This window comes from Pantherophis guttatus, chromosome 2 (assembly GCF_059756535.1).
Source record: "Pantherophis guttatus breed Tessera chromosome 2, ASM5975653v1, whole genome shotgun sequence".
Lineage (NCBI taxonomy): Eukaryota > Metazoa > Chordata > Lepidosauria > Squamata > Colubridae > Pantherophis > Pantherophis guttatus.
This window is the reverse complement of record NC_142064.1, coordinates 261,442,232-261,455,739: the sequence shown is the minus strand read 5'-3', so window position 1 is coordinate 261,455,739 and position 13,508 is coordinate 261,442,232. Positions and strand designations below refer to the sequence as shown.

The window sequence follows — 13,508 nt, the reverse complement described above, 5'->3', positions numbered from 1 at the left end:
TTTCTTCAAGCGAGGTGGCAAAGGCTTCTGCCAGGGACTCTGTCTTGTGCACTGTAATGGGCTGGGTAATGCGGGGTTGGCCTACCAAGGTGGACAGTGGGGATTTTCAACTGTACTTTAACAAGAAAAATGAACTGTCGATGTTGGGGGGTTGCTTATTGTGGGGAGACAGGGTGGTCATCCTTTCGTGGTTAAGGCACAGGGTTTTAGAAATGCTGCATGAGGGGCCTTTCATGTTCGCATGAAAGGCCTAGCTCGTAGTTATGTTTGGTGGCCAAATCTCGACCAAGACGTCACTGAGTGGGTGGGGAAGTGCAGGCCCTGCCAGGAATCCCGCCCAGATCCTCCTATAGCTCCCGTTCAGGAATGGGAAAAACCAAAGGGACCGTGGGGGAGGATTCACATCGATTTCGCTGGCCCATTCCACGGCCAGAACTTTCTAATCATTGTAGATGCATATTCTAAGTGGCTGGAGATTGTTTTAATGCCATCTACAACTTCTGATGCCGTAATTAAAGTACTCAGAAAACTGTTTGTAACACACGGGTTGCCGGACACCCTGGTATCTGACAATGGGCCCCAATTCACGGCGACTCAATTCGAGGGCTACCTAGCTGAGTTAGGCATAAGACATGCATTATCTGCTCCTTTTCATCCGGCTTTGAATGGCCTTGTAGAGAGATTTGTGAGAACGGCCAAGGAAGCACTGTCCCGGCTCGATGCAGGGGACTGGCAGGCTAGGATAGATGAGTTCTTAGCTGTGCAGCACGCAACCCCGTGCCCCACCTTGGGCCGCAGCCCAGCCGAGCTTTTAATGGGCCGAAAGCTAAGGTGCATTCTCGATCGATTGCATCCCAATTACTCCCCCGATAGCTTCAAAGGGGAAGGGGGAGGACTAAGACAATTCCAAGTGGGAACACCAGTATTTGCCAGAAACTACACCAACGGGCCATTGTGGGTAGAGGGAACCATAGTAGGAATTACCGGTCCAAAATCATACACAGTCGATATAGGGCATGGTATAATTTGGAGGAGACACATAGATCAATTGCGTAGACGATTACAGCACGAAAACTCAAACACTGTGAGTCCTAACTACCAAAGTTTTCCTGACACAGCTACCTCAAGCCCGAGTAAGCCGGAGTACTTATCTGGCAACCCAGAGTTCCAGCGCCGCCCCAGCGAGTCGACACTCCCAGCCGGGGATAGCCACACCTCCAGAGAAATCCAGGAGGTTCCATTGGCGGAGCCGGGAGAGACGGGAGGTCCCTCTGACCGGCTCGATGCCTCGCCAACAACTGAACTGCGCAGGTCAACCAGAACTAAGACACGCCCTGGTCACCTGCGTGATTTTGTATGTAAATATGTAAATAGATAGGATAAGTACCTTCTGGGAGTGGAGGGGTGTTATGTATGTATCTATTTTGTGAAGGAAATTCAAATGTTCAGTGAATTCTGATTGGTTCATGTTGCCTCTGAAAAGTATATAAAGAGGATTGTTGCCTGTGTTTCTTTGCTGAAGTCTCACCCTGAATTAAAGAGCTGTCGTCACTAGCTGCTTGTGCCTCTCGTTATTCCCACGCTACAACAGCACCAGGAGGCAGGACAACAAACCAACCAAGGAGAGAAGCAACCTGGAAGTAAGGAGAAATTTCCTGCCTATGAAGACATCTTTGCCTTTAGAAGTTGAGACAACTCGTCATTATTTTTGTTTTCCTGATATTAAGACTGAATCCTACTTTTTCACTTTCAGCCTTGATTTTCCAGATTATTTTCTCTAGGGTTCCTTATTTTCAGCCAATAGTGTTGTATCAAGTTTAGATTCCACAAACAAAACTTGGAGCAGTAGTTTGCTTGGGTCTTTCTGTTTTACCTCACATTTACTAGGGACATCGGCTCCACCTTTTCCACTGAATTCTCCTTTTCTTTATCTTCAGCCCCTGCCGAAGTCTCGATGTGTGGATAGCTGCCTACCAGGATTTGTCAGGCTGCTGGACCCCATGAAGCCAGTTTGCTGTTACCGTTGTGTTCCTTGTGCAGAAGGGACCATCTCCACTCAGGAAGGTGGGGGACTCCAAAGGGAAAAGTTATTTGTTTTTTATTTTTAATATTCACAATGATTTCTATCAGTTTTATTGGTTCTTAGCTTATCTCACTTTTTTTCACACTTACAAAAGAAGGTTATACATTTTTTCCAAAAAAAGAGAGTTGGTAAAGTGTTGAAGAACTGGGTTTTTTATAATATTTTTAAATCCCTACATGGTTTGAGACCAAGTTATCCGAAGGACCGTTCCTTCCTTCACATCTACCTGATCCATCAAATCGGCCAGGCAGGGAATGTTGCGATCCCCCATTCCTAAGGTGGTACATCCAGGGATGGGCTTCAAAAATTTTAGCAAGGGGTTCTCTGACTGGTTGCTGGGTGGGCGTGGCCATGGTGGGTGTGGCCTAGTCAGTCTCATGCACCACATGGGGGGGTGTTTTTGCCCTCCCCAGGCTCTGGAGGGTCTGTTTGAGCCTCTGGGAGGGTGAAAACGGCCTCCCCAGGCTCTGGAGGCCCTCTGGAAGCCTGAAACGGGCCTGTTTCTGGCCTTCCTGAACTTCTGATAGGCCCATTTTTTGCCATGTCTGAGCCTCCATGCACACCCTACACTTACCTGCATCCTAAACGGGCTGCCCTGGGAGGGGCAGGGTGGGGTGGGTGGGGCCAGCCAGGAGTGGGATTTGGGGGTTCTCCGAACTGCACAGAATCTTAGCTAGAGGTTCTCCTGAACCCCTGCAAACCTCCAGCAGCCCACCCCTAGATACATCTGGTGGGATGCAGCAGAAGGACCTTCTCTGTGGTGGCTCCCTCCCTTTGGAACATCTTCCCCACAGAGATTAGACTAGCTCCCACTTTGATACTCTTTCGCAAGGTCTTGTAGACCTTGTTTTGCCAATGGGCCTGCGGAACCCAGAGTGGGATGGAGCCCCCCAATTTATATGATTGATTGTTGCCCTCAGACGGCTGTGAGGGCTATTATTTTTGTTGTATGTATATTGGGTTTTTATTTTTGAAGTGATCCAAAGACAATGAAAGTGAGAGAGAGGCCATATAAATCAATAAACAAGGAAACAAATTAATAATAACTAAGTAAATATTTAAAAGTTTTACAGAAGGATCAAAAAATCCCAGCTTACCAAACAAACAAACAAACAAACAAACAAACAGGAAAAACCAAATAATAAAAATATAAAAGTGAAGTACATGATTATTAATAAAAAAGGAAGAAAAAAATGAAGATATGTCAAAATCTAGATGTATCATCGCCACATTGAACATTTCTAAAACAATTTTATTGTGTATAACTAAAATTGTTTTAGAAATGTTCGATGTGGCGATGATCCATATGCATATGCACACCTATATACAATAAAATTGTTTAAGAAATGCTTTATCTGAGACTTCCGGTCTGGACCCGCGGCGCCACAGTTGGGGGAATACCTGACTGACAAACCACCGTCCGATCGGTCTTCGGACCATCCCCCATCTTGCAGGGATGGGGGGGTGAAGAGGAGCATCTCGGTGTGCCAAGAGGAACAGGCAAGTTCCTCGGAGGCCAGAGGGAATCCTCGAAGTTGGCGGTGGGGGTAGGCAGCCATGGCGGCTGCCACAAAGCCGCGGCAGACCGGGACACAAGATTGTGCAGGAGAGAAGAAGAAGAAAGAGCGAGTATCTCAAAGCCGGGTGAGTGACACCAACCCAGGCAAAACAACAGGATTATTTGGATTTTTGGAAAAAATAAGACCCCAACTTTAAATAGCGGCTACAGATCTGTGGGGCTTGAAGATCAAATGAGGGGAAAAAATGGAAATAAAGACCCAAAACAGACTTTGTTTTAGTAAATTTGGAAGAATTGGCTTTTAACAATTTAGAAAAGTGACTTTTTATTTTCTTATTTGGAGCGGATTGGAGAAATGTATCTTTGGGAGTTAACACCTTTGAAAGTTAACGAAGCTAATGAAGAAAGACAGACGGATGGCTACATAATTGCCATCCGGCAATTATGTAGTTGCCATTGCGGTGACTAAGCAGGAGAGTGGATTGAAAAGATTTCTCTTTCCGTTTGGAAAAGAAACTTAATAAATGGCTTTTTACCTTGGATTATTTTAAAAATAACATTAGATCTATGGAATTTGGAGATCCCTATTCTGTCCTAGATGATTTTAAGAAGGAATATTTTGGACATTTGACAATGGAAATTAACAAGCTTAGCAAAAAAAAAATTAGGTGTGGCGCAGGAATAAAAGACAGGAAGTTGATGCATCACACATGGAACAGATCTTGTAAAGCATTAAAGGGACATACAGAATGTTTTAAATTGAACAGATGAACTTTGAAATGGAACATTTATGGACAGATAGAAAAAGAAAGTAAAGGAAGAAATAAAGTAGATAAATTTAAATGTAACTAAATTGAACTGTAAAGTTTAAAAGCCTAAAGGTATATATGATTTTTGGATAAAAACAGGAGGGTTTTTGGAGTAATAAAAATAGAAAATAAGAGATGGCAACTAAAATAGAGGATGATATATAGGTGGTTAAAAACAATAAAGAAGAGTATGCATTAATGTGAGACAACTTTAAGAAAATTTACTCTTTGATGTAATATGTTTTAATTTTAATATGCAAATGCTAGATTGGTGATTATGCTTGACTAAGGTTTTTTTTTGAACAAACTATAAGATACACAGATTTTAGCAACAAATTGTGATTTAATTTAATGTATGCTGGATATGATGATTATTATGAAATATATTGAGAATTAATTTGAAAGAGTATGTTGGGAAACTGACACAAAATAGATAACTATAGTGTAAGAGAAAATTAAAATAAGAGGGATGGATACCAACTAGATAAGAGTTTGAGACTCGGAGGAAATACGTTGGAAACTAGTTAAAATGCTGGAAATCAGCCAAACATTTACAGGAGAGTTGGAGGAGACTATGCTGGAAATCAGCCAAACAAGAGTGGGAGCCCTGGAAGGGACTATGCTGGAAATCAGCCAAACATAATATGCTGGAAATCAGCCAATAAAATGCTGGAAATCAGCCAAGCAAATAGGAGGAGAGTTGGAGGAAAATATGCTGGAAGTTAGCCAATAATGGTGGTAGGCTTGGAGGAGACTCTACTGGAAATTAGCCAAAAATAGTTGGTGCTCTGTAGGAGACTATGCTGGGAATCAGCCAAACATAATATGCTGGAAAACAGCCAAATAATAGAGGGAGGTATGGAAGAAAATATGCTGAAAATTAATTTAAATAAAACATGTTTTTGTGATAAACCTGTGTAACATGAAAACAGTAATAGATGATAAGTGTTTTTAAGTGTGTTTAAGATACTAAAATTCAAGGAAAAGGGTCAAGAGATTAAGAATTAGATAGAATTTTGTTTTATAGAGTGTAATAAAAATGGAGTTGTATTGAATTTGAAATTAAGATTTGTGGTGATAAAATTGTGAGGTAAATAATTAGAATAAGAGGTTAGAATATTGTTAAAAATTATTTTGACACTGATGGTAAAAGATACAAGGTGAAGAAGAACAAGATAAAATCAGGATTTATTTATTTATTTTATTTTATTAGATTTTAATACCACCTTTCTCCCACTGGACTCAGGGCGGTGAACAGCCAAGAATAAAAACATCACATACAAAATTTAAATTTTTTAAAAAAGAATTAAACAAATTTTGGCCCAATAAATTTAAAACACCCCAACTAAAATCAATTAACAATTAAAAATATCTAAAGTGGGGGGCGGGGTTTAAGTCAGCCCGGCTTGATGAAATAAAAAAGTTTTAAGGGCACGGTGAAAAGCAGGAGATCTGGGATCCTACGTATCTCCGGGGCAGATCGTTTCAAAGGACAGGTGCTGCCACAGAGAAGGTCCTCCCCCTGGGGGTCGCCAGCCGACATTGTCTGGCCAACGGCACCCTGAAGAGTCCCTCTCTGTGGGATTGTACTGGCCGGTGGGAGGCTATCGGTGGCTGAAGGCGGTCCCGTAAGTATCCAGGCCCTAAGCCATGGAGTGCTTTAAAGGTGGTAACCAACACCTTAAAGCGCACCCGGAAGACCACTGGGAGCCAGTGCAGCTCGCGCAGGAGGGGTGTCACAGGATTGATATATAGATATAAAAATGAGCTAAAGTTAATTTGAAATTAAAATTGTATTGATATAATGGATTTGTTTAGGTGAAGATGCTAGACTTTATGTTAAAATCTGTTCTTTTATGTTTTGAATTTCTATTCGTAAAAGATGTAATGGGAAATTGTGAATGGAGCTTGTTAAAGGAATGTAAGCATGGTAACCATCTATGACTGGATCGAGACTCTGTTCTTGAAAGTTATATTTTATGTTTATGTTTGAAAAAAATAAAAAATATTTACAAAAAAAGAGAAAAGAAATGCTTTCTCTCTATATATATTAAGTGAGTGAGGTGAGTCTGTGAAATTAAATAAAAATAAATTTAAAAAATGTATTTAAGATAATTGAAGAAAGGGGAAAAGAGAAAAAGGCAAAATCATGGGTAGAGCAAGTAAGGAAAAAGGCTGCAAAAAAACTCCTTTCAATTTTTATTACAATTATTTGTTTAGTGACTGTTCAAAGTTATAACGGCACTGAAAAAAAATGAGTAATGACCGTTTTCCACACTTAACCACTGTTGCATTATCCCTACAGTCACGTGATCACACTTTGGGCACTTGGCAATTGTCATGTACTTATGAGAGTTGCTCTGTGCCAGGGTCATGTGATCACCACGTGCCAGCTCCTGTCAAGCAAAATCAATGGGGGAAGCCAGATTTGCTTAAGGACTGCATGATTCCCTTAAGAACTGCAGTGATTCGCTTAAAATCTATGGCAAAAAAGGTTGCAAACTGGGCCAAAACTCACTGAACAACAGCCTTGCTTTAGCAATGGAAGTTTTAGGCTAAATTGTGGTCATACGTCAAGGACTATTCGTAGTTTTTTTCTAAATTCCACAATTATGGAATGTAATTCAACATAAGGTTAACTTCTTTATTATTGAAATATTTCCACACAAGTAAATAAGGTGAGTGTTGCATTTGTTCTTTGCAGATGCTGAACAGTGTGTGAGATGCCCTGAGGACCAACACCCCAACAAGGACCGAGATGAGTGTGTTCCTAAGGTGATATTTTTCCTATCCTACACAGAAGATTTGGGGATCATCCTTACTTCCTTTGCTTTACTTTTCTCTTTGAGCACCGGCTTTGTTTTAAGCATCTTTGTTAAGCACATGGGAACTCCAGTTGTCAAAGCCAACAACCGGGACCTGTCCTACCTGCTCCTCATTTCCCTCCTGCTTTCCTTCTTGTCTTCCTTCCTCTTCATTGGCCAGCCAAGGAGAGCCACCTGCCTCTTGAGACAATCAGCCTTCGGCATCATTTTCTCTGTGGCTGTCTCTTCTCTGTTGGCCAAAACCATCATGGTGGTGCTGGCCTTCCTAGCCACCAAGCCAGGAAATAGTGTGAGGAAATGGCTGGGGAAGCTTTTGGGGAACTTAATTGTCCTTTCATGTTCTATTGTCCAAATTATGATCTGCGCTATCTGGTTGGGAACTGCTCCCCCCTTCCCAGAGTCAGATATGGATTCCCAGGCAGGAGAGATTGTGCTGCAGTGCAATGAAGGCTCATTCATCATGTTTTACACTGCACTTTGCTATATGGGCTTCCTGGCAGCTGTCTGCTTGGTGGTGGCATTTCTGGCCCGGAGGTTGCCTGGAGCCTTCAATGAAGCCAAGCTGATCACCTTTAGCATGCTGGTCTTCTGCAGTGTTTGGATCTCCTTTGTGCCCACCTACCTGAGTACCAAGGGCAAGTACATGATAGCTGTGCAGGTTTTCTCCATCTTGGCCTCCAGTGCTGGGCTGTTGGGTTGCATCTTTTTCCCCAAGTGCTACATTATCCTTTTTCGACCTGATTTGAATAGAAAGGAGCATCTGATTCTTAAAAACAAAACAGAAATGTGATTTTAAATGTGCACAGTTTCTCAAGCACCAGGATACCCGTTTCCTTATTTCTGTTCCCCAAGATAAATGCTTAGATCTAATATGATGACTTCCTAGGGAAACTCAATCTATTTGCTTTATACTTCCCTTCTAACAACACACAATTTGTTATTTTTTCTTTTAAAGGTATAATAGGATTTGAACTTCACTTTTTTAACAACCACAAAAGATTTCAAATTATAACCAAAAAAAATATATGAAAGAAATAGAAATGAATACTTTTGCAAAATCAAACTCTCAACTTTTTGTAACACATTGACTGTAGATCAGTGAAGTATCCAAATCATTCAATGCTGTCACATTAGATTTCTTGGGTTCATTTTTCACCAGATACTTTCCCTGAACATTAATCAGGAGCTTGGGTTCTGTTTACTTATATTGATTGGCCTGCCCAAATCCCAGAGGACAGGTGTCTAGCCATCAAAGTGCCCATTTATAAAAAGGGTGTCCAAGGCCTATCTCTTAATTATAGTCCCATTAGCCTCTTAAGTACAATAGGTAAGTTCTATGCCTGACAACATATTATTTATTATACACTTATTATATTCTTCTGCAATGAATTAATTGACTGGATTGACCTAGAATATATATTGACAAGAGGAGCAAGAGGGCTTCAGATCTCAATGTTTTATCCATGGAGATGCCTTTATAGGCCCAATATTATACACTTCATTTATTTATTTTATATCTGAATTTGATGGAGTTCCCAGAGCAAGACATCTAGATCATCTTTTGCGACCTTCTGACAAGCAAATGGGGAAGTTGGATTCACTTAACCAAATTACTGACTTAGCAACTACAGTGATCCACTGTAGTAAGAAAGGTCATACAATGGGGCCCAGCTGACTTAGTTTTGGGCTTAATTGTCATATGTCAAGGACTTCCTTTACTATGTCACTGACATATTTGGGCTTTTTAAAATTATCTTTATCAAATTTCAAGATTTGAAGAAAAAAATTAAAATACATGATCATAATACATGACCAAGAGCCTTGGTACTACAGTGGTTTAAAGCACCCTGTTATTAACACAGCTGCCTGCAATTTACTGCTGGTTCGAATCTCTCCAAGGCTCAAGGTTGACTCAGCCTTCCATCCTTTCTAAGGTAGGTTAAATGAGGACCCAGGTTGTGGGGGCAATAAGCTGACTTTGTATAAATATACAAAAGTATGAAGGCTATTGCTTAACGCACTGTAAGCCGCCCTGAGTCTCCGGAGAAGGGCGGCATATAAATCAAATTAAAAAAAAATAAAATAAAATAAAAGGGAAAGGGAATAATTGGACAACTAAAAGGTGGCAAAAAGAAAAAAATATATAAAACAAACATATAAGAACAGTTGAGTTTTTCCAATAGAGAGATAATAACAAAAATACAACAACCTCTATCTAAATTTAAATGAATAACATTCCAATACTTAAAGTCTCTTAAAATACTAATAACCTAAAAAGATCATATTCTTCATTTGACTTTACTCTAACATACAATAAGTAATCAAGTATAAAAAATGATATAATTAAAAGTCAACAATATTTGTCTAGTATATCTACCATATTTTTTGCAGTATAAGATGCTCTGGACTATAAAATGCAAATTAGCTTTAGAGGAGGAAACAAGAAAAAAAACACCTGCCTGTGCCTCCCAGCATCCATCTGGCATTTATCTGGCTAGCGTCCTTGCAACAAACAGCAAACAGCCTGGTCAGCTTCAGCACGTTATTGCAGCCCCAGCACGTGGCTCATCAGGGCTCCGCTCTGTTGCGCCCACCACCAGTCAACTGAGCTGAGCTGCTGCTGCTGGCAGGGAATGCTGAAGCCTTCGCTGCTGAGCAGCTGATTGGCGATTGGATTTGCCTCCTGTAATACCTCCAATCAGCTGTTCTAGATGTGGGGATCACTGCCACCACCTATCGCCGTCTATCGCTGTCTATCACCGCTGTTCGCCACCGCCAGTCTGCTGCCATCGGTCCGCTGCTACCGGTCCATTGCTGCAAGTTCACTGCTACCAGTTTGCCGCCACCTGTTTGCCGCCACCACCGCCCTTTTGCCACTGCCACCTTCGGCCATTCGCCGCCGCCCATTCACTGCTGCTGTCCATTCACCGCCGCCGCTGTCCATTCGCTGCTGCCCATTCGCCACCACCCTTTTGCCGCTGCCCATTTGCCACCACCCATCTGCCACCACTACACTAACCCCCCTCCCCCCACCGCAATATTTGCTCTATGAGCCGCACAGACTTCTAGTTGACTCCGCAGCAAGGTCAGACACACGGAATGGGTCTCCATGCTCCTGTGCCGAGTTCCCTTCATTGGTGGGGTCCAAAAGGAGCCAAAGCTGCCCTGTAGGTTTGGTGAAGCAAAGAGGGGCACCCTGTGAGGTTGAGGAGAGTCGCAGCTCTCCTCTCTGACCCTGGGTTTTTTTTCCCTCTCAGCCACAGTGAGGTGAAGAGGCAGCCTAAAGATGACTGCCAAGAAGCTGGGACAACTGATAAACAACTAAGACTGGTGCTGGAGCAAAGTAGGTGAACAGTGATTGGAACTGGGGGGAGGCTTCCTTTTTGCTTAAAACCTAGATTTTTAAACTGGGAAGACATTGTAATGGGAAGGCATTTCAACATGCTGGAATTATTTACTTTAAAAACTTATCCTGCTTCTATAATTGATTTACAATTAAAATGACAATTGAATAGTGGCAATACTGAAATTTAAGTTGAGAGTGCCATCTGGTGATGAAAGGAAAATATACATGTCTGGGAATACTTATACGAAGGACTGTGAAAATATTTACTGGATTATATCTAACTACCCCATGACTACTGGAGACTCAAATGTGAAAACAAGGAAGCTATTTAATTAAAGGGACTCCTGAATGTTATCCTATAAGATTGAATTTGTAAAGGGGACATAAAGAAGCTTTTGATAACTTCTGGGACTATTTAAACAGAACTGATTGTTTACCTATGGGTATAAAGAACTGTGATTTCTACACTCCTTGAAGGACAACTTTAGGATTGAATAAATGGTTCTTGGACTATTGGACAAAAGTTGAATTTTCTAAAACAAAATAAGATGCTTTATAAGGAAGAAATGAGTGGAACAGTGAAGGAGATGGCGTTACTTTTCCAAAACACAAAGGACATTATAGAGAAAGGATTTAAGGCAATTATGGAAAAAATGGAAAATGCTATACAAGGGATGATGAGCAAAGATCAAGACGCCCAGGAAAGGGAGGAGCTAACAGTAGAAATGGAGGAAAAGACTGAGATGAAGAACCAGAGAATAAAAAAAGAAGACTGTTGTGGCCCGCCAGTTGCCTGCGCGGATCATGGCTGATCCCGATGACGAGGAGGCTGGTGTGGTGTCGCACCAGCAGCCTGCGCAGTTGGCGCTCATGTTGGACAGCAAGGAGGCTGAAGAGGATGTGGTGCCAGAGGCAGAGACTCAGCCAGGGCCTTCAGAACCTCCAGAGGCTCCTTCAAGTGGAGAGAGCGAAGTGGAGGAGCCTCTTCTCAATGCTTGAGCACACAGGGCTGCCAAAAGGCAGGAGTGGCTACTCAGGAGGAGGAGGTCTCCTCAAGAGTAAGGCTTGAGGATAATTGGCCATTCCCTTAGCCAATTTAAGTCACACACCATTAGTAAGTTTCTTGCTAGAAACAACTTGTAATTATCAACAGAGCATTTTTGGAAAAGTCTTATCTTGCTTTCTGGGCTTGTGGCCAACCTTTGCCGGACTTTGGTTTATTCTTGCTACTTAATAAATTTGATAAGGACCATTGGTGTGTGTCTATATCTTTGGGAATCCAGAGCTGGGGCAGAACAAAGACAAGGAAGAGACAATAAAGAAAATAACAGTGACTGATGAATTAAACCAGAGGGGAAATATATTAAGAGAGTCAAAAAGAGAATTTGAGATACAGGAAGATACCTTTGAAAGGGAGATAGGGACATGGGCAGAAATCTTGGAAACTAGGCAGTGGAGGAGGAGGGTAGAGGTGGGAAAAATACTCAGATTGAACAGCCAAGAAGCAGATGTAGAAAGAGATAAAGATCTTAGAGAGGAATATGAGAGACAAGTCAATAAGAAAAAAAGCATAGCAATTAAAGTATCGAAGCGGGAAGAGATGATGGATAGATGATTTTTCGTTTTTAGTGTTGTTTTTGATTTGCTTCTCTTTTCCTCTATTTTTCTTTTCCTTTTTTTTGTAGATAGGTGACATGATTAGAAATTAGGTAGGATAGAAAGAAAATGTTTTTTAACAAAGGATGACATGATTAAAAGTTAGAATAAGGGACAGAAATAAGAAAAGGTGAATATTAGTGTATACACTTTTATATAATAAAATAAGAGCAATAATAAGAGAAAACATGGAATAATTGAATACTGATAGATTGCAACTTTATATAAATATGTATTACTATTAGAAATATATAAGTTGAAAGTAATAACTATTACTAATGCTATCAGTTTTATTTGTATTAGAATGTATGACACCCAGGTGCCACACTGTTCACGCATTGATGTGTTTGTAAAAAATAAAATAATAATAAAAAACTTGAAACAAACAAAAAAAGACGCACAGACCCACTTTTGAGTGGGGGGGGGAGTACGTCTTATAGTGTGAAAAATATGGTAATTTGGACACCAAAACCCAGCTGAAAGCTGAATTTTCTCCTTCTCTTGGAGGAAATCCAACAATGGTCTCCAAGTTGCAAGAAATTTAGTCAGGTTATTGTCTCTAACCAAAAGAATCAATTTTGCCATAGCTAATGAAGCTTCATGGGGACGCGGTGGCTCGGTGGCTAAGGCGCTGAGCTTGTCAATCAGAAAGGTCAGCAGTTTGAATCCCTAGTGCCGCATAACGGAGTGAGCTCCCGTTACTTGCCCCAGCTTCTGCCAACCTAGCAGTTCAAAAGCATGTAAAAATGCAAGTAGAAAAATAGGGATCACCATGGTGGTAAGGTAACAGAGTTTCGTGCACCTTCGGCGTTTAGTCATGCCGGCCACATGACTACAGAGAACGTCTTTGGACAGCGCTGGCTCTTTAGCTTAGAAACGGAGATGAGCACCGCCCCCTAGAGTCAGGAACAGTTGGAATTTCATTGTTTATAACCCCATGTTGATTAACCACAACATCATCTCTCCCTTGATCTGGCATTATAGAGCTATGGCTTGACTTTGGACTGCTCAACTTGGAAATTTGTCTTGCTCAGTTAGGTCTTATCTAGAATTGTTTTGGCTGTTTCCTACCATCTTGCTGTTGGGATTTGCAGAAGCCAGTCTTCCCCTGATCTTCAGAAGTCTGGCTTCTGAAGAGATGCCCAAAAAATGCCACAACCTGAAAGCTTCTTTCTAGCCCCCTCCTTTTTTTCCCCCTTTTAATTGGGCAACAAGATGGAAGCTCATCCCCAGGAGAATCATGGTCTGTGAGACCAGCTGGAGGAGTTAG

General features: G+C 41.4%; 1 protein-coding gene across 1 annotated transcript in view; it reads left to right on the top strand.

Annotated features, from left to right (window-relative positions):
• Nucleotides 1–3,640: 3,640 nt before the first annotated feature.
• The window catches only part of LOC117667884 (vomeronasal type-2 receptor 26-like), a 39,390-nt gene continuing 29,522 nt past the window's right edge, over nt 3,641–13,508 (top strand). Inside the window, exon 1 of the mRNA XM_087885229.1 lies at nt 3,641–3,727. Coding sequence (XP_087741355.1) covers nt 3,641–3,727 — 87 coding nt within the window. The remainder of the gene's footprint in view (nt 3,728–13,508) is intronic.